General features: G+C 38.6%; 1 protein-coding gene across 4 annotated transcripts in view; it reads right to left on the bottom strand.

Moving 5' to 3' along the window:
* Positions 1-450: 450 nt before the first annotated feature.
* The window catches only part of mkxa (mohawk homeobox a), a 42,556-nt gene continuing 21,156 nt past the window's right edge, over positions 451-21,850 (bottom strand). For 3 of the 4 annotated variants that reach the window (XM_055651918.1, XM_055651917.1, XM_055651914.1), the window contains exons 6-7: positions 3,503-3,536; positions 451-3,419 (exon numbers count right to left, since the gene is read on the bottom strand). In XM_055651918.1, the coding sequence (XP_055507893.1) occupies positions 3,233-3,419; positions 3,503-3,536 (221 nt within the window). In that variant the 3' untranslated portion in view covers positions 451-3,232. Of the gene's footprint in view, positions 3,420-3,502; positions 3,537-15,131; positions 15,246-21,850 lie in introns of all 4 variants that reach the window. The other variant, XR_008725154.1, reaches the window with a different exon arrangement.

The raw sequence follows: 21,850 nt of genomic DNA, 5'->3' as shown, positions 1-21,850 counted from the left end.
TGTGAATTTGTGGAATTCTCTGCCACAGAAAACAGTGGAGGCCAATTCAGCGGATGAATTTAAAAGAGAGTTAGAGCTCTTGGGGCAAGCTGAATCAAGGAGTATGGGGAGGCAAGCACAGGTTACCAATTGTGAATAATTAGCCATGACCGCATTGAATGGTGGTGCTGGCTCGAAGGGCCGAATGACTTCCACCTGCACATATTTTCTATGGTTCTATATTTCTATGTTTCTATGTATGGACAATGGAAAGACAAGCCATTGTTACAATAATTTTAAAATAATTAAATATAGGTAAATATATGATAAATTGTTAAATGTATTGTTTCAAGAATCATAATTGTCATGCACTGTGTTTATTATTTTGATAATTTATAAATTTATGACAATATTTGCAATAAACTGCGTAATGAACACAACAGAGCATTAAATACAATTAAAAACTATACAAACAATTGAAAATAATACTTTACTTGATTGAGATATATTAAAAAACACACTACCATAAAAAGCTTTTATTTTAAAGCAGCTTTCTTTTATACAGGCCAAAATCAGAAGTCAGTTATGTGTTTTACACTTAAGGGCATATTACAATTTGCAAAAAAGATACAAAAATATGTACAAATATTATCCCAAAATACATTATGTTCACTGCACAAAGAAGAGGGCATGGTTCAGAATGAAGTTACACTGGATGGCCCTAAAATATTACATTGGATTTGATACATTTCAAAATAGGAAATATTGTTTAAAAATCATATAGAATTATTTCCTTTGATATGTTAGAAATTTGGAATTGTTTGGTTCCTGAATATCAGATAAAGGTAATGTTGGCATTGGACCTTGCTAATTAAATCACAAAGAAAGCTTGAAAGGTTAGATTAGTTTAGGTTAATTTCATTGTCACCTTTTCCAAGGTACAGTGAAAAGCTTTTTTGGTGCATGCTATCCAGTCAGCGGCAAGACTATACACACATCTCTTCAAGCATATTTTCCACCAGTTGCCAATATGTGCTGAGGTAGGTTGAAGAGATGTAAGATTGCTTTCTCATGTCATATCTTACACCTAAACAAGTACTCAACGCATTCCATCTGACCACCAAGCAGACAGTATTACCAGCATGCTTCGAAGACCAATATAGCACAAACAGAGAAAATTCAAATTCCACAGCAACATAGGGAGTTTAAAACAAGAGAATCATGAAACAACCTAAATGGCTGAGGTAATTGGAATACATGGGTGTTATGCATGTAACTAAGGCGTGTCTATCAACCTTTGACTACAAGTGAATTATAATGGTTCCACTCCTAGTTTATCTCGATATTTCATGGTTCGCATGCAGATTCGAATTCAAATTTAATTATAAGGCTCAACAGGAAGCAGAAATTTACTTTGAAAATAATTAAAAACTATGCTCTATGAGAATTGCATTTTTATTTCCAGTTATTTATTTCAGCATGGTGAATTAAACATTAAATATTGAAAATCTTCCACAACTGCATGTTCTTGCACTTGTGGCTTGAAACTCCAATTTTAATATTTGAAAGGAATATTTGATGTGAATTCACCTCATTTTTTAGGCTTTGATTATGTTCACCAATATCTTCAGTTATGTCACTTTGGTTAATATTTTGTTAATAAGATCAGCATGAGATTTGGTTGTAAATATGCAAACCTCCACCTTAGAAAAAATTCCACCCTAATGTAGTAGATTGTGTGTTAAACTGCCTGTAAGGTGTTATCCTATAATAATCAGCCTTCTATTTCTTCATGTTTTTAAGTCCATTGTGCTTGGGTTGTTAAAAAAAAATAATACTATTTCTTCACTGAATCTAATTTATGCCTAGGATCTGAGGCATAAGTCCGAGCCTCACAATAAAAGGACATACCTTTAGGAAGGAGATGAGGAGGAATTTCTTTAGTCAGAGGGTGGTGAATCTGTGAAATGTATTGCCACAGAGGGCTGAGGAAGCCAATTGATATTTTTAAGGCAGAAATTGACAGATTTTTGATTAGTAAGGGTATCAGGGGTTGTTAGTAAGGGTGTGAGGGGTTTTAGTTTAGTTTAGAGATATAGCGCAGAAACAGGACCTTCGGCCCAACGGGTCTGCGCTGACGAGCAATCCCTGCACATTAACACCACCCTATACTTTTTTACATTTTATACCAAGCCAATTAACCTATAAACCTGCACGTCTTTGGAGTGTGGGAGGAAACCGAAGATCTCGGAGAAAACCCATGCAGCTCACGGGGAGAACGCACAAACTCCGTACAGACAGCACCTGTAGTCAGGATCGAACCTGGGTCTCCGGCGCTGTAAGGGAGCAACTCTACCGCTGCGCCACCATTATGGGGAAGGCAGAAGAATGGGATTGAGATGGAAAGATAGATCAGCCATGATTAAATGGCAGAGTAGTATTCTGCTCTTAGAACTTAGGCCAATGGATTATTTTATATTTTAATTTGGAATATGCTCATCATGGAAAGTGATTGTTTGAGCATGTCTTAAATATGGAATCTTCCAGCTTAATGTTGGCTAATAATTTGGCACAAGTGAATCCTGAGTGCAATAGGTAGCTGCTTATAACTAGATCACAGTTTCGATCTGTATGACTTGCCAGTTCTCATGTGCTTTTAACATGTTCTCTGAGGCAAAGCAATATCAACAGAGTACAATCAAAATAAAGTGACATGCCGAAACAATCCCAATGTTTTTTTTTTCAGGACCACAATGTACATTCCTCTGTTGTCGACTTTTTTGCTTTGTTTGTCAAAAATTGAGCTTTACAATATGGAACTGATCTTGTTATACAAAAGTACAATTTCACTGCGATAGAAATGCTTCAGTGTGCAACTTGTAGCCTATTGATATATTATTTATATTACTTTATATTCATGCCGACAACATCAACATGAGATGTCAAAGATTAATTTGAGTAATATAAAATAAGTTAATACTTTGATAGAAATTGTACCGTTTTAACAATTTACAGTCAGTTCTTGATTTAAAAAATAATAAGCTGGCCAACAACAGCAGAAATGTGTGCAATTACAAAGATTTAAAACTGCTGCAAGATCCTAAATATATTAATAAACATAAGATTAGATCAAAAAAGATTTATTCTAAACTGGCCTCAAGAGCCAGGAGTCAGCATTTGATTGCAGCACTTGTTTAATATACATACATGGAATGCTTTTGCTTCTGAAAAGTCTTGTTACATAAACCTTTTTTTAAAATGGTTTACACGGTGAAATTTTCAAAGTCTTTATTTCGGAAATATGCGAAGACTTCTGAATGATGCAGCTGGTTGTTCCTTGTATTTTGCCTTTAGCCTGTGCCAGATTTGTTAAAGCCATGGCAGCGTTAATTTCCTTCCAGTAGGTTTCATCTTTGGAAGTTTCTTTGTTCTTTGGATAACTTTAAGGAAATAGGAAGTGGAGTTTAGTCCTCAAGTTCCCAACTTTCACTTCTACAAGTAGAACTTTCTGAAATGCACTAACCTGGTTAATCGGTTCGGTCCGTGTTCCACTGTTTCTGAAAACAAAAGAGAAAAAAGTTGTTATTTTTCTCTTGCGAAGATTCCGTCAGAAGCTATCAGGAAAAATAAGCCATTTGTAACAATAAAAGATAAAAACAGATTTTAAAGGCAGTTATCCTCTTTCCTCGTTCAATTCATTTGCAGTGTTGACCATTCCACTGGAGGGGCATTTTGCTCTGCAAAGATACTCCTATGTTGCACAAAGTGAGCTTTAAGCCAAATATTCTGATGGTTACGGTAAATGTGGAGATTTGAAATAGATTTTCTTTGGCCCTGTTCTCTCTTCTTCTGAAAGAAAGTATATTTGAAAAGAGGGATTGAGTCATCACTTTTTTCAAAACTTATTTTCACTGGGATGCCACTGGTCACAAAGTCATAAAAACATAAGGATTTATGCACGCTTGCCAACATGACTTGTCGATTGTGCATAAACATTGGTATTACAGTGGGATATTTTTGCTTTTCTGTGACATACATGAAATGTGGATCCAATGCCAGATGATCCATGGGTTGATCTGTAATCCCACAGATATGCTATATTATGACAGACTACCCAACAAATCTGACTCATACTGCTGCCTGAATAGGAAAATAGAGCTCTGCAAATCAACATCCAGTTGCCAGTTAGACAGAACAGTTAACAAGCCAAAAACACAGTCAGCTTTCTGCTTACATTAATCATAGAATACAGAAGGCCAATTGGCTCATCATGCCAGCGCTGGCTCTTTTAAAGGGCGATCCATGGAGTCCCAATCTCCTGCTCTTTTCTAATATTCTGCAAGTTTCAAGTTCATATTCAACTTTCTGTTATGTACATTTCCATCATCCTTGCAAGTAGTGCATTCCAATGCATTAATATCATTAGCAAAATGAAGTTTGCAAAGTTCCCGAGTGATTAGTCTGAGTCTGAGGAATTTCTTAAAGTATATATTACAGTGAACATTTTAAAATTGCAGTGATAAAGAGCGAAAATTTTGACTCCTGCTTGTGCACAGGCAAAATAGTTTCAGATTACATACTAAATTTGTTTTGAGTGATTTACAGGAATTATCCCACATACTTTACATCAAATAATGCCAACCTCAATCTACATCACTGGAGGCAGCCTATAGGTTATGCAGAAGATGAGTATAGGTTTTACACATTCATTTTCTTTCCTTGAAAGATGATTTATGTGGCCCTGCTGAAACCCAATGGAAAATATGCACGTGAAGGAATATATGAGCACTGCTTGAATATAACTGCTTCTGTTCCCATAAAGTATATTTTCTGATGATTTTTCTAAATATTATGTAATAATACTTGTCAGCTGGGTAGATGTCCCGTAATCATTTCGGGAAGGAATAAAGTAACCTCAGAAAAAATGTTTATTGGATCACATTATTATTATTATGATAACAGAGGCTTTTTTGCTGCTGGACAGAAACCTGATCTTAAATGTTGTTGATATCAGGGAACTAGAGGGAACCGGGAACAGATGGAATAGAATTAGTTTCTTAACTCCTTAATCATTCAACCACAAAAAATCTAGTGTTCTTATGTTTGCAATAATGCTGATGAAATATGTGGTCGTTGTGGGTTAAATATTGTGTGACAATTTAGATTAAATATTTGCACAGATTTATTGGTATCTTGTTTTAATATCAGTCAGTGGTATATAAGGCAATTTCATATGGATGGATTTAGACTATTTACTCTGGTTTAGTGGTCTCCGCAACGCAGGAGGCAGCTTTTCAGTCATTGGATCCAGGTTAATGCGCCAAAGTGCATTCCCAGCGACCCACTTCTCTCTCTCCTTTCCACTCTCTCTCCTATTCTCTTTTACATGGCCATCAGTTCCCATTTGTTGATTTTGCCACTTAACTACGCCACCTTAGTCGTTAAAAATGTGAAATTGAATAAAGGAGTGCTCTAAACAGTGTTAGAATGGTTTACATGAAGAATCATTCAATTAAAGGACAGCACGGTGGCACAGTAGTGGAGTTGCTGCCTTATAGCGCCAGAGACTTGGGTTCGATCCTAACTACGAGTGCTCGTCTGTATGGAGTTTGTGGGTGGGTTTTCTCCGAGATCTTTGGTTTCCTCCCACACTCTAAAGACGTACAGGTTTGTAGGTTAATTGGCTTGGTATTAATGTAAATTGTCCCTAGTGTGTGTAGGATAGTGTTAGTGTGCGGGGATCGCTGGCCAGTGCCGGCTCGGTGGGCTGAAGGGCCTGTTTCCTCACTGTATCTCCAAACTAAACTAAATGGGGAGCTCCATGAAGAGCACCCATTTGCCACGTCACTGCGACAGATGTCAGACCTACAAGGAGTACACCCTATGGCTACCATGACTCACCATGAAAGGAAGGAATTGCTGTGAGTGAACCAATGCCACTGGGAAGTAGAGATTGCCGCATGTAATATGGCAAAATCATATTACTGCATAATTTGTGCATAGATGCTAAAACCAATGGATCCACTTTCTAAATACTTATGTTTACTTATTGAACATAGTCTCTTGAATATGTCCTGCCATTTAATGAGATTGTGGTTTATCTATGATCTTTCTCCTTGAATGCATTTTTGTTCCATATACTAGCAATGTTACAACATTTTGAGATTTAAAAAATCAAGTCTGTAATTTATCACATCAGATAAAGCATAAAAAGAAGTTTAATTTGACACCTAATTCACTTTCATATCTCAAGTATTTAAAAGGTTATGGACATTTTCATACTCGGAAATTAGCATCTTGTTCCCTATTGATTTTCTATGGACATTACAAAAAAGCTGTGATCGTGGACAGTCAAAAGCCCATAACCTTCTTAAAAATTAAGAGAACTGAATGAAATTTTCAGTTATCATAGATTGAAGCATTCTGAAACAAATATAAAATAATCTTACTTGGATGACCTGAAATTAAAACATATAATTAGTTAGTTACCCAAGTGTAGCAAATTTCAAACTTCAATTACTAGATCTAAACATCTATCCATTTCTTAATAAATGATTAACATTTTTAAATAGCCCAAGTGTCCAAATAATATTCATAAATAATTCACAATAAAACATGATTTTGAAATCTCATTTACATTCATTTATAGGCCAAATGGAAGGAATTTTGTGTTCAATTACAGTAAATTAAAGTCCATTTTAAATCAGCTTTCTAGTGGGTTCCTGTGAACGCGCTGGTTTAGAACGTTCACATTGCGGTAGATTTGTGCTCTCAAATGCCCAGAAAAATACTGCGGGATATAAAGAGCCCAAAATGAGCTACTCGCTATAGAAAACTTTGTATATAGGGTTCTTAAGAAGCCCTTTTTAATGTAAAAATAAGCTACATACCTTTAATTGTTTGCTTTATAAAACCCTGGGGCTGCGAGAGGTCGCGGGTTTAGAGAGTGATTTTTAAACTACTATAACTATTATACAAGGCCATAAAAACTAATATTACCTTTTGCGACGGGGTCTTTCAGCGATTTTTCGTTAATGATTTACTAGGCTGAACATTTTCGATTGCAACAGCCTAGTAAAAATCGCGTTTTAAACCCGCCCCCTCAAAACAGCGCCAAAATCACACACACGGGCTGGGGCAGATTTTCAACGACGCTTCAGGTAGGCTTAGCAACATACCTACATATACCGTAACACCTCTAATTGATAAAAATCCTCAAAGTTCAAATTTAAAACCAGGTTTTTCCAACCATTGAAAATAATTTCTCTTTATCTACTATCAGCTTTTAATAATATTTTAAAACTTTTAATCAAATGATCCCCTAACTAAGATGACTGTCTAAACTGCTGTGCATTTACTATATTCTGTTTACTTTCTCGTCATAATTTATACTCTGGAGCCCATGAATGATTCAAATAAATCTAATCTGCTCTCTCGCTCCAAGACTATTAAATAATTTATTAGACTTTCAGCCTAGAAAAGACACCCCATTAGAAGAAATATGTGTTTTGTATTGTATTACGTTCCTCTCCTAGTAAAATAGCATGCGGAAAATGAGTAACACAATTGCAAACGTTTCTGCCAATATATTAATTGTCTTGAGACACAATTTAAGCTTGTCTGCGATGAAAATATTATGCTATAGTATAGCACTGGCATAGGTCCCAAATGCTAACGTATACTGAACTAAAATACTGTGTATCCTTTTAGTCAGTGTGAGTAATACTTATCGTGAACCATTCTCGTGAATTCCTGAAGCTTTGTTGTTTAATATTGCACCAATAAAATGAAAGAGAATAATTGATGAGTGGAATCAGTTTTTCTCATTTCCTTTCACTTTGACACCAACCACTCTGAATGTGTTGGTAGGAACTGCAATTACACCGAAGATAGACACAAAATGCTCGAGTAACTCAGCGGGACAGACAGTATTTCTGGAGAGAAGGAACGTTTAGATATCGGATATCAGATTATTAATTATATATTATATATTATAATTATATTAACGTATCAGATATGTATCTCATATCTGATACAGGAAACCTCCTTCCACACTAACAGAATAATATGATGGAATTCAGGATGAGCAAGCAACTATGCTAGCAGACTATTTCCATTTCACATCCAACTCGTCACATGGCAGCAATGAATGTCACGGACAACTTAGAAACATAGAAAATAGATGCAGGAGGAGGCCATTCGGCCCTTCGAGCCAGCACCGGCATTCATTGTGATCATGGCTGATCATCCACAATCAATAATCCGTGCCTGTCTTCTCCCCATACCCCTTGATTCCACTAGCCCCTAGAGCTCTACCTAACTCTCTCTTAAATTCATCCAGTGAACTGCCTTCTGTGGCAGAGTATTCCACAAATTCACAACTTTCTGGCTGAAAAAATAAATTCTCATTCAGTTTTAAATGGCCTCCCCTTTATTCTTAGACTGTGGCCCCTGGTTTGGACTCCCGCAACATTGGAACATTTTTCCTGCATCTAGCTTGCCCAGTCCTTTCATAATTGTATATGTTTCTATTAGATTCCCTCTCAATAGACAATAGACAATAGGTGCAGGAGTAGGCCATTCGGCCCTTCGAGCCAGCACCAACATTCAATGTGATTATGGCTGATCATCCACAATCAGTACCCCGCTCCTGCCTTCTCACCATATCCCTTCGCTCTGCTATCTTTATGAGCTCGATCTAACTCTCTCTTGAAAGCATCCAGAGAATTGGCCTCCATTGCCTTCTGAGGCAGAGAATCCCGCAGATTCACAATTCTCTGTGTGAAAAAGTTTGTCCTCATCTCCGTTCTAAATGGCCTACCCCTTATTCTTAAACTGTGGGCCCTGGTCCTGGACTCTCCCAACATCGGGAACATGTTTCCTGCCTCTAGTGTGACCAATCCCTTAATAATCTTACATGCTTCAATAAGATCCCTTCTCATAATTCTAAATTCCAGAGTACTCAAGCCCAGCCGCTCCATTCTATCAACATATGACAGTCCTGCCGTCCTGGGAATTAACCTTGTGAACCTACGCTGCACTCCCTCAATAGCAAGGATGTCCGTCCTCAAATTAGGAGACCAAAACTGCACACAATACTCCAGATGTGGTCCCACCAGGGCCCTGCACTACTGCAGAAGGACCTCTTTACTCCTATACTCAAATCCTCTTGTTATGAATGCCAACATGCCATTAGCTTTCTTCACTGCCTGCTTTACCTGCATGTTTACTTTCAGTGACTGGTGTACAAGGACACCCAGGTCTTGTTGCACTTCCCTTTTTCCTAATCTGACACCATTGAGATAATAATCTGCCTCCTTGTTCTTGCCGCTGAAGTGGATAACCTCACATTTATCTACATTATACTGCACCTGCCATGCATTTGCCCACTCACTCAACCAGTCCAAGTCACCCTGCAACTTCCTTGCATCCTCTTCGCAGTTCACACTGCCACCCGGCTTTGTGTTATCTGCAAATTTGCTAGTGTTACTTTGAATCCCATCATCTAAATCATTATATATATTGTAAATAGTTGCAGCCCCAGCACCGAGCCTTGCGGCTCTCCACTCGCCATTGCCTGCCATTCTGACAGGGACCCGTTTATTCCTACTCTTTGTTTCCTGTCTGCCAACCAATTTTCTATCCATTTCAATACCCTAACCCCAATACCATGTGCTCTAATTTTGCCCACTAATCTCTGTGTGGGACCTTATCAAAGGCTTTCTGAAAGTCCAGATACACTACATCCACTGGCTCTTCTTCGTCTATTTTACTTGTCACATCCTCAAAAAATTCCAGAAGATTAGTCAGGCAGGATTTCCTCTTCATAAATCCATGCCGACTTGGACCAATCCTTTCACTGCTATCCAAGTAAAAACTTAATTCTTACTGGAGTTAAATCATATCTTCTGCTTTGAAATGAGTTAATGGCTACTTTTCTATTTTGGACTATTAGCAGTCCTCAGAGAGAGGACAATGGTCTGGACTGAATTCAAACTAAGTTCCAGATGTAAAGGACCAATGTTCCAAGCCATTACACCTTGCCATGTTGTGCTATTTACATCAAAGGTCACGTCAAAGGTCACGTGCACGTGGAATTACCCTTTCAGCAAATTGTTGATTGGTGGCCTTATTAGAAATACTTTAATGATGGGAATTATAGTATGTAAACATCCAAATGCGCTTCACATTCTCATTGCCTACCATTTCATACTGGTATATATAGTATTTATAAAAAGAATTGCAGAAATAATGTACAAAAAGCTTTAAAATCAGTATTCTAATAACACCACAAAAAGAAGAATGCATAAGTGGAACCAGATTACAGCAATTTTAAAGTCATTATCTGTTTAGTCCGATCAGGCAGCACTGGCATCAAAAAAATGTTTTCCAGCCTGGCTCTGATCTCCACAGCTGCGTCCACAGTACGTTTTCTAACTGTCTACGTTAATCGACATCTCATGTGCACACACACCAGCAGCCAAATGTATTGTACACATTTTAAACAAAGTTTGGATAAAATTATTAGCAATAATTTTTTTTTCCCTTTATCAACTATTGAATGGTCCAAGATTGATTAAAAAATATATATGACTGGGCGACCTGGTTATTGAAGAATCCTTTTTGATACTTTGCATTTTTCATAATTCAATGTAACAGGCCAAGCTATTTCTTGGACATGACCAACTTTTCAGAATGCACTTTTAATTAATAGCTATTTCCCCCCAATTCTGATGTTGTAAAGCCAAACATTAATTAAATCAGCATAACTTGATAATTCACACAAGGCCAATGAATGTTCAAAGGGCAGAATGTATTGTAATGAATGATCTACAGTTCCAATACAGGTCACATTCATGTGGAATGATATGGAATTGGATGGATTATCTTGTGCACAAAGTTTGTCAGACAACATTGAACAAAACTGTTCAAAAGACACATCTTCTTTGTATTAGATAAATGTCTCAAAATTACTCACAAACAAATATGGAAGTCTGTCATATTGGTCATCTGGAGCCGACTTATTTTTTCAAATAACCACTTTCATCTTTATTTAATTGATAGCAATTTTTGTTTTTAAGTCTATGAAAGCCAAACACTGCCTGAGTGAGTCAACACAGTACAATAATTAAATCCAGGCAGTTTTTGATCAAAGGGTCCTATTCAGTTCTGGTAGTGAGATGTGATTATCATTAAATAAACCCATTCAAAGATGTTGCAAGGAGAACTGATGCTCAGCACGTGCATGTAGATGCAACATCTGAGTGAACTGTGATCAGGCTTCAAAGTGCTTACATTTGTATATTGCAGAATCAGAGTGCCAGCAATGGCAATAATGAGAGATGCGAGTCATCCACATGGAATCAAAGACTCCTGCACATATTTACATACTTACACATATTTACATGCACACACACATTTGCATACACATCTTATCCTCCGGTTATAGCCTCCACGCTGGGTTCACATCGTCCTGGTGATAGGAGAATCACCAGTGTTCAGCCATTCGCACTAAACTAAATCCAGAAATTTGTGGGTACGTCTTAGATTTATTGAATCAATGTGCTCCATCATGTGGAGTAATGCCCCTGTCCCACTTAGGAAACCTGAACGGAAACCTCTGGAGACTTTGCGCCCCACCCAAGGTTTCCGTGCGGTTCCCGGAGGTTGCAGGTGGTTGCCAGAGGTTGCAGGCAGTGGAAGCAGGTAGTGAGACTGACAGAAACCTCTGGAAACCGCACAGAAACTTTGGGTGGGGCGCAACGTCTCCAGAGGTTTCCGTTCAGGTTTCCTAAGTGGGACAGGGGCATTAGGAGTATGATCCTGCCTGGTCGAGATTTACTGGCATTGTGCTGCAAGAACGGCCTCCTTGAGTCTACAGGAGGTCACACCTGGGCGTAGAGTGGATTCCCCATTTTTTCTCAATATATGAATAATAATAATAACAAGGTGAATAATATTTGAAAATAAATTACGTTAGATTAACATTTTATGATAATATTAAAGTGATATTACTTGCTTTTAACAAATGTAACTTTAAAGAATATTTTACACAGTGTTATTAGCTTTTAAAATGTCTGTAAATGGTAGAACTCTGCTCCAGGTTTTCCTTTTGTCAAACCTTATCAGAAATGTTCAGGAGGTAACGGTTTCAGAAATGCAAACCTACCATTGAGGCAAACCTACCATTGACATGTGTGTAGGTAGTGACTCCTGGTGCAGGCCCAGTCCTGGAATAATCTCCCCCGCACATGCCCTCCTACATGCTAGTTTCACACGCGTGCTCATATTGGTCCAGGTGGATGCCACTGAAGACGGCCATATGTTTGGGACCCTTCATTATTAACAGAATCCCAATCAAACTGTGGTTTCTATTTTACTTGGCAATAAAAGATTGTGTTCGCAAGACCCAGTTACACAATGTTACAGTTAATTAAATGAGTTTTAGGAAGTTATGGTCCAGTAGAATTACAAAATCATTAGCTAATAGATAATTAGCAGCAGCAATAATTAAGTATGCGTCTTGCCTACCGGGAACATCTGTTGCCAATGTGCTGGCACATGGATTAGTTACACATTGGACTTGTCAGTGGAAAAAATGACTAATCAAGAAATTGCAATCTTACAAAGGAAAATAAAATATTTAATTCGGTCCTGTAGCAAATCTTTCATGGTAAAGGAACACTGTGAGGTCAATTATGCTGAATAATTTCATTTTTTTAGCATTAATTTAGCATTAAGCTGTCCATGATAATTAAATTCCTAACTATGTCACTTTAGAAAACATCTACATATTATTTTACTGGACAAGTGAAATTATAATTATGAGATATTGTCAATCTTTACATTGACTATGTAAACTGTAAAGGTCTTCATTAAATATGTCAGAAATAAATATCCATTAAGTTAGTATAATATAGACTGACAGAAGCAGTGTGAAGCTAATGTCGAAAGTCGAAAAAGGGAGAAGACAATTTTGGAACAAATTTAGGGCATATAGTATTCTTTAGCCATGTGAATTGGAAATGGAGAGCCTCTCTCTGTCTTGCACCTGAAAAATGAACATGTGTGTCTTGACAAGCCAAGTATAATAGTAAGACCCTGTAAGAAATATTGCCTTTACTCTTTTTCTCTGAATGGTTCTTTGACTTTTGCTCATGTGGACAGCTGCCAAATGGTACAAAAATGAGGAAATTTAACAAATTAGAGAAATAGATACTGAAGTGCAGAGTAGGGGAATTCCTAACCTAGAGTATACATTAATGCATGATTTGGCTAAGGAAAAAAAAAACTATTGAATGCAATGGAATTCTGCTGCCTAGAATTCCGGTAACATTCACGCAGGCTCTCATAAAAGATCTTCAATTTTCCATTAAAAAAAATGCTGAGAAATATCCAATTCTGCCTTTATCCTCCATATGGCCAAATACTTGTTCTCAGGACTCGTTCTTGATGAGCTATCTGATCCAGGAGCAGAGCTTCATTTTTAGGTGGAATTATGGATAACTCCAGAAATGAAAGCCAAAGGTAATATTGTCCTTGGGGGAAGAACCAATGGGAATAATTCTGTCAGTCCTTTGTTTTGTTAAAATATATTGAGACCACATCACCCTCAAAATCTGGAGGTGAACCAAATGCAATATATATGTAACCAGATTAACACAAACTTTAAAACTTCTGATGCAAGCTTACTAAACTTTATTTTAAACTTGTTTTATAATTAGTAGGATGCTTTTAGGAAAGTCAATTTCAGTCATTGCAAAATCAATGCATTATTTTTTTTAGAACATAGTTTTGTGGTAATTACATCAGTGATCCACAAAATCAGGATAATTCAGAAAACATGATCTTACCTGGTCTGACCTATGCGTAACTCCATAATGGTTGGCTTCTTATTGCTTTCAATTATAGCAAACCAATGCTAGTGGTCAATACAATAGTCCCACCCCCATCTTCTCAGGCCAATTAAGAATTATAAATTCGAACTAACCAGGTGTACCCACGTCACTTCAATTAATTACAAAAAATACAGGTAGCCGTACAAATACATAGAAACATAGCAAAATAGATGCAGGAATAGGCCATTCGGCCCTTCAAGCCAACATCGCCATTCACTATGATCATGGTTGATCATCTAAAATCAGTACCCCATTCCCCATATCCCTTAATTCCTTCAGCCCTAAGAGCTAAATCTAACTCTCTCTTGAAATACTAGCCGTACCAAACAAGTCAGCCAACAATTTCAAATCAGTGCCCCAAGTTTGACAGAAGAATTATTGCCTCTTATCTAATATTTGTGTAATTGGAAAAAAAAGTTGATATTTATCATTAGTGGAATACATTTTGGGTGATAACATGGCCATGCTGGCTGCAATATTATTTAAACCAGTGATTCCCAACCTGGGGCCATATGGGGCCACGGCAAATTTCAGGGGGGGCCACAGAAATTTTTGAGATTTAGGGGGCCACTGGTTTAATGAAATCTACATAGAGCCATTTAATCTACATAGAGCCACCACCCTGTTACCTCCTAAATTTCAGTTCTAATAAATTTAAATCTATGTAGTTGAAATATATTTTTAATATATGATTGTAAAAGGTTGTGTTATTAAACCCACAAAATATTTTTGATGTTTGTGGAATAGAATAAAAGAGAATATATGTGCAATTAATAGACACTGATGTTTATATGGAAGGTATTATAATATTGAAGTACTTTTTTTCCTCTAATAATGTCAGGGGAGGGGGGGGGGCACAGAAAAATTAAAAGATCCCAAGGGGGCCATGAGCTAAAATAAGGTTGGAACCACTGGTTTAAACCGTTGACATTGATATGTCATGTCAAGTCAAGTCAAGTCAAGTCAAGTCAAGTTTATTTGTCACATACACATACGAGATGTGCAGTGAAATGAAAGTGGCAATGCTCGCGGACTTTTGTGCAAAAGACAAACAACAAAACAACCAAACAAATTATAAACACAATCATAACACACATATTCTTTTACATAATAAATAGTGGAAGGAAAAAAAACCAAATGCAAGGCTTGGAGATTTTATGATGTTCAATAAATTCTATTAGTGTTGCATTTGCTAATGAGTCAATAGCTTTGTCTGCATTGTCAAGGTTGAAGAAATTCAAGTGTAACTCTTACCTTTATAGGTTGCGTATTATGTCAGGGCTGTGTGAGAGGGATTGCTCTCTCCAGTAGTAGGAGATAAAAGATGATATTGCCAGGCATCTATATTTTGGCTCTGACAAAGCGAGGCTGAGGAAAGGTGTGTAACAAAAATTCAAGTGAGATCAAAGAACATGAACCTCACTGAGAGTATGTTTAAATTGAACATTTAACAGTAAAGTTGAAAGAGAAATATTTTGTAGCCAGTAAAGAGATGGCTCATCACATTGGTGGAAAAATTCCCCCGGGGTGAATCCTAATCACTAAGGAGTTTGTCCGAATTGCCAAGGAGGATAGACTGCCAAGGTCTTCTTCAGTGTATCATTGTTATGGTTTAGTGTCAGCCTCCATCTTCATGTAAAACTACACTAGTAGTGCAACTGTTTCCTACTATAGCATGTGGAAGATTGAGAACAGGTGTCAACCATCCAACATCTTTATTGAAGGTTAAAACTGCCTTATGGGAATAAGAAATGAAGGAGGTCTCCAAGGCCTCCAATATATCTTGAGTAAAATTTCGTTACTTTTAAGGAATTGAAAAAGAATGTTAATGTGTTATTTTAAGATGTAATGGTGGATAATCATTTGAATAATGCCCCTAATTTTGGGCGCACCTTAAACAAATCTGATATAGGATAGAGCTCCAGCCAAGCTTGCCAAATGTCAGAAGAATTTTGTGAACTGTCATTTTGTTTAATACCTGATAGAGGGATCTAGTAGTGTTGGGAAACAATTGATTCAGTTGAAAGCATTGGTTGGGGATTAAAGTTTGGTTGCAATAGAAAAGACAGTTTTAAATTGACTTCAGAGGAAGAGCAACTTGATTTTGCAAAGAATTACAGAGTATGGATGGATCATCTTGGTATAAAAATGTTCCTGTGTTTCTCAACATGTGCCAACTCTCTTTAAGATGCAAACACTGTTCATTGGTGAAATGTACATCTTCTGTCATTCATTAAAAACAGATGCTGTGCAGGATGAGGGCTTGCTTCTTTATTGAAGGTTTTTGGTACTATTCTTCTGAGACCAAAGTTGGCTTCTTAATGGGAGGATATTTACTCTAAGTTTTTCATTGTCTTAATGCACTGTTGGCCATGTATTATGTTATGTTTTGCTCGGTTATCCCCCATCACTTGCATTTACAGTTTTATTTCCACTGAATCTTTGTTTCTGGGTGATGTGGCTTCAATATTGCTCCTTCTAAAAAGTGAGCCTGCAAAACCTAAATTTCATCAAAATCCTGTAAGTTTGTAGCTTAAATGAAATAATCATCCTGATACAATGGCACACAGATTGGATCTTCACAAGGCTCGCAATCAGGTATAACAATTTTCAAAGGTACACAAAAATGCTGGAGAAACTCAGCGGGTGCAGCAGCATCTACGGAGTGAAGGAGATAGGTAACGTTTCGGGCCGAAACCCTTCCTAACAATTTTCACATTGTTCTTAATTCTTTGTTTTACTTTGACCACTATTTCCTCGGTCGGACAACTGTAATCCTTTTAACTAGGCGAACAATTTGTTCAGATGTTTTTCCCAATGTTTGGCTGTTGATTTCAGTGTAGGAAGGTGAACGTTGTAGCGTTCAACTCTCGGACACCTCCTCCTACTTACCCTTGGACCATGACCCCACTGACGAGCACCAGGCCACCATATCTAGCACCATCACCGACTTCATCAATTCCCACGCCCTGTCCGACCAAGCTTCCAACCTCATCGTTCCCCAGCCCCGCACGGCCCGTTTTTACCTTCTCCCCAAAATCCACAAACCCGGCTCTCCCGGCAGACCCATTGTCTCTGCCTGTTCGTGCCCCACCGAACTCATCTCCACAAATACATCTGCAGTTCCTTCTTGAACGTTGTAGATTGGCAGGCCAACTGATACTTGGAGTTTCCAGTCCCATTTTCTACCTGACTGTATGACTAATAGGATGAATGAAAGGCATCTAGGAAGCCACAAGTGCTTGTTATCCTGGCGAAAGGGAGAACATTCTACCCACTGTAGGGAAGTAACACCCGCCAATTGCAATAGATAAGAAAAAATTACCTTGAAAGTGGAGTTGAATTCATCGTCTCATGAAGTCAAGACGTGGAATGAATTAGTATCTATCTGGCGCACATTTTGCACAGCCAGTCTTACGGGAAAGTCAAGGTCCATTGGGAGGAGGAATGGAAAATAAATTTTCTCACCTCAAGGTTAAGAAGAAAAAAAATCCTCCCTGACATTCCTTCCTATTGAATTCTGTTGGATGTAGAATTTGGGAGTTAGTCTGAATCTCACTCCAGGAATCTAGAGTTCCAGCCAAGGTTTGGGTAGATATTATGAAATTAGAACTTGGAGGAAAGAACGTACATGGTCTGATTACTTATTAAAGCTTCTGATTAAATAAGTAGGGCCAAAATAAACCGGAATTTCAAATGGCCCTTTGATACATTGATCGAGCTTTAAAATCTACACGGAAGTACAGAGGTAAAAGTAGAAATAGCTTTTCCTCCATTAATTCAGTTTATTAAAATGTTATGTGTTTAGATGATGTAAATAGAAATCTCCCAGATCTGAACCTCAATGTGTTTTTATTGTTGGCTGGACAAAGATACAAACATTATAGTTGCCCTAGTAGTCTGGATGGAAGTGGTGAACCAGACACACTCCCACCTTCTCCGTTGGATATTGTACAAGGAGAGGAATGGACTAGGAGGTAATTCCACGTGGTTTATTAATGTGATAGAACTGCCTGTGTTTACAAGTGAAGTATAATCACATTGATGAGCAAGAAGTCAACAGAAAAGGAGAAAAACGGGAAACAATGAAAAATAAAAAAATGCTGTAATAAATGTCAAAGACGATATAACGAGGACAAGCGTCTTGAATCAGCTTGCAGAATATAGATCTGGCAGACATGCAGACATCCAATCCTCAGTAAGTATATTAATTTTCAGTTTGGGGAATGTGGGCTTAGTTACATTTCATAGGTTAAGTGTCCAGGAAAACAGTGGTGAAATTCAGTCATTTTGTTTGGCAGAAGAACTTTGGGAAGCACAAAAGATTTTTCAAATATTCTAAAAGTCTATTCCACAAATCTACATGTAATCCCCACACTAATATAGCATCCAATTCAAATTTTTTTGAAAAATGATGTGCTGCAGACACCGTTTGGAAGTCCAAAAATAGGTGTTATTGATCCAAATTTCATGCTTTCGAGTTAATGATATTTGCTGAAAGTCATTAGCTGGTTTACCCAAGCAAGCTGTTTGGACATATAATATATTGCCTGCGTAGTTTCTGCTATTAATCACACATAATTACTCAGTCACCACATTTGAACTTTTACCATCAATGAGGATGTTAACTATTAAATGCAATGTGCATCTTGACTTGATACTCTCAGCAATATCTAGTTATGCTAATTTACAAGCAGAATACGCACATCTCATAAACTATTTCACACAAAAGATACTGATCAAGGTCACTTTGCCAGATAGTCAATGTCAGAAAGAAAGAAATGTGTTATCATTCTCAATCAAAGATGTTCATGATGTCAAGTCAACTTTACTTGTCACATACACATACAAGTTGTGCCGTGAAATAAAAGTGGCAATGCCTGTAGATTGTGCAAAAACAACAGAACACCAGAACAGAATAGAACAGAACCAGTACTTACATTAAAAAAAAATAAAGACACAACACAACAGTAAATTAGTTCCTGGTGAGATTACATTCGTAACGGCCTGTGGGACGAAACTCCATCTCATCCTCTCTGTTTTCACAGTGTGAAGTTCCCGTAGTGCGTTCAGTCGAACACACTACTCTCTGCAGAGCCTTCCTGCCCTGGACAGAGCTGTTCCCAAACCAGATGGAGATGTTACTGGACAAGATGCTTTCTACAGCCCCAGAGTAGAAGCACTGAAGGATCCTCAGAGAGACTCTGAATTTCCTCAGCTGCCTGAGGTGGTAAAGGCGCAGCCTTGCCTTATGCCTTACTCACCAGTGTGGCAGTGTGTGTGGTCCATGAGATCCTCTGTGATGTGGACTCCCAGGTATTTAAAGCTGCTCACTGTAGGGGGGGGGGGGGGGGGGGGGGGGGGGGGGGGGGGGGTCCCATTTATCTCCGGGGGGGGGGGGGGGGGGGGGGGGGGGGGGGGGGGGGGGGGGGGGGGGGGGGGGGGGGGGGGACGAAGAAAGGAAGCGGAGGAACTAGTGGGCTGAGGGAGAGCTGAGAAGGGGAGGAGAAAGTAATGACCACCTGAAATTAGAGAAGTCAATGTTTATGCCACTGGGGTGCAAACTGCCCAAGCGGAATATGAGGTGCTGCTCCTCCAATTTACAGTGGTCCTCACTCTGGCCATGGAGGAGGCCGAGGACAAAAAGGTCGGATTCGGAATGGGAGGAGGAGTTGAAGTGCTGAGCCACAGGGAGATCAGGTTGGTTAATGCGGACCGAGCGGAGGTGTTCGGCGAAGCGATTGCCAAGCCTACGCTTGGTCTCACTGAGGTAGAGCAGCTGACACCCAGAGCAGCGGATGCAATAGATGAGGTTGGAGGAGATGCAGGTGAACCTCTGTCGCACCTGGAACGACTGCTTGGGTCCTTGAATGGAGTCAAGGGGGGAAGTGTCAAGTGTACAAAGCGACAAGTGTAGCATTTCTTGCGGTTCCAAGGGAAAGTGCCTGGAGAGGGGGTGGTTCGGGTGGGAAGGGACGAATTGACCAGGGAGTTAAGGAGGGAGCGGTCTCTGCGGAAAGCCGACAGGGGAGGAGATGGGAAGATGAATGAGTCGAACCCATTACTCCTCTTTATATAGAGCTGGGATATATTCTGCATTCACTTTCAAAGGTACGCAGGGCCTTGGTTTAAGGTCTCATTAAAATGACAACTCCTGACCGGACAGCACTCAACACCTCTCAAGTTTCACCCTTGCCGCCTAAAGCTTTCGCTAGGCTCCCCATTGACTCTGTAGTGGGTTTTTTTCCACAAAAAAATAAAGTTCCATGCTGGTGTTTATCATTTGTTTTGCCTATAGGTGATCTCAGGCAGAGTGATTTGAAATAAATAATGAAATGTCTGGACAAAGTGGAAAACTCAATCCTAATCGAGGGAATGAGTCCATAAGTTCATACATTCTAGGAGCAAAATAAGGCCATTCAGCCCATGAAATCTACTCCGCTATTCAATCAAGGCTGATCTATCTTTCACTCTCAACCCAATTGATAAGATCATGATCATAAGTGATAGGAGTTGAATCAGGCCATTCGGCCCATCAAGTCTATGCCACCATTCAATCATAGCTGATCTATCTTTCACTCTCAACCCCATTCGCCTACCTTCGCCCCGTGACCCCTGACCCCTGACAACCTTACTAATCAACATGTTTTCTAATTGTGAGTTGCTAATCAAGAGTTTTGAAGGCTGTTCCCTCTCGGGGGATGAGTCAACCAGCAATGTGATGCCAACAGGGACTTTTATATTAACAGAGAGACAGAAAGGCCCTGGAATTTAGCTACAGCCATTGTTCCCCATTCCCCCAACTTATCTGCTCCAGAAAGTGGAGGCCAGTCATTGATGGCCTTCAGATGGTTCCACAGCTGAGCACAATGGCCCAGGATAAAGGCAGGGCCTGGGTGATGAGAAAGGGTGACGTGGGCAGGCCTGAATGAGGCCTGTCCGCAACTCTCCGGAAGCCTTGGCAACCAGCGTAGCCCCATCCCAACAGCACCATTCACTAAAGCTGTTTTTGTTAGAGTTTTATAAAGTTTAAAGTTTCAGTGTTTCTGAATTTCACTTCCTTTCAAACATAACTAAAAATCATTAAAAAATCAACCAATGACTACAGAAAATCAAATGCTATTAAATAAATATAAAATTCAAGCGGAAAAATAACTTTAAAAGACTTTCAAATAAACATAAACAAAACAAATAAATCATTAAAAATCATAAATAAAAAACACAAACAATAAATATAAATAACGAACCAAACCCTTTCTTCCCCATAACTGCCTATATGTGATTATATGTGATTATATGCAACCCAATTAGAGAGCTCAGGACTAATTAAGCTTGATGCCATGTTCTCTTTCTCTCTCAGGGGATCAATCATTCTGGCCGAAGACCCAAAGAGAAATGTTAATAGTAATCAATGCTCAGTGAAAGAATGACCTGATCCAATCTGGATCTGAAAGCAGATCCCCAAGTGGCAGCGCACAGCCAGGAAACTGCCAGTGGGGCCAGCCCAATGGGTTCAGGACTACTGCGTTTGCATTTAAGTCCCGAGACTCACCGGCACTTACAATGAGGAATACAGGCAGCTCTCTGCAAAACTGTTGGCAAAACATCGCAGAATCTGGGCCATTCAATTAGAAGGCTGAAGCCCAAATAAAATATGTTTTTGAATATTAATATTTTAGGTGTGTAATGTAAACCTCTATATGTTTATCTTAAATTTCTTGCAGGAAAAAAAACACTTGTAAAAGCTTGCTTTGTATTCATTGTTTCATTTTATTGGCTGTATCATTTCATATAAAACAGTATATTAAGCCTAGTTAAAAACAGCCTATTTTGTTTGCTTTATTGTTGCAATAGAAATAAAAATCAGTAAATTAATGGGCATTTGGGCCAGTATGGTATGTTTACAGCATCAGCAATGGCCGAAATTGCCCGAGGTGGGTAACACTGTAGTGTAGTTAGGCCTCACGACTCAT

Source organism: Leucoraja erinacea, chromosome 2 (genome assembly GCF_028641065.1).
Source record: "Leucoraja erinacea ecotype New England chromosome 2, Leri_hhj_1, whole genome shotgun sequence".
NCBI classification, from domain to species: domain Eukaryota; kingdom Metazoa; phylum Chordata; class Chondrichthyes; order Rajiformes; family Rajidae; genus Leucoraja; species Leucoraja erinaceus.
This window is presented reverse-complemented; position numbering and strand designations above follow the sequence as displayed.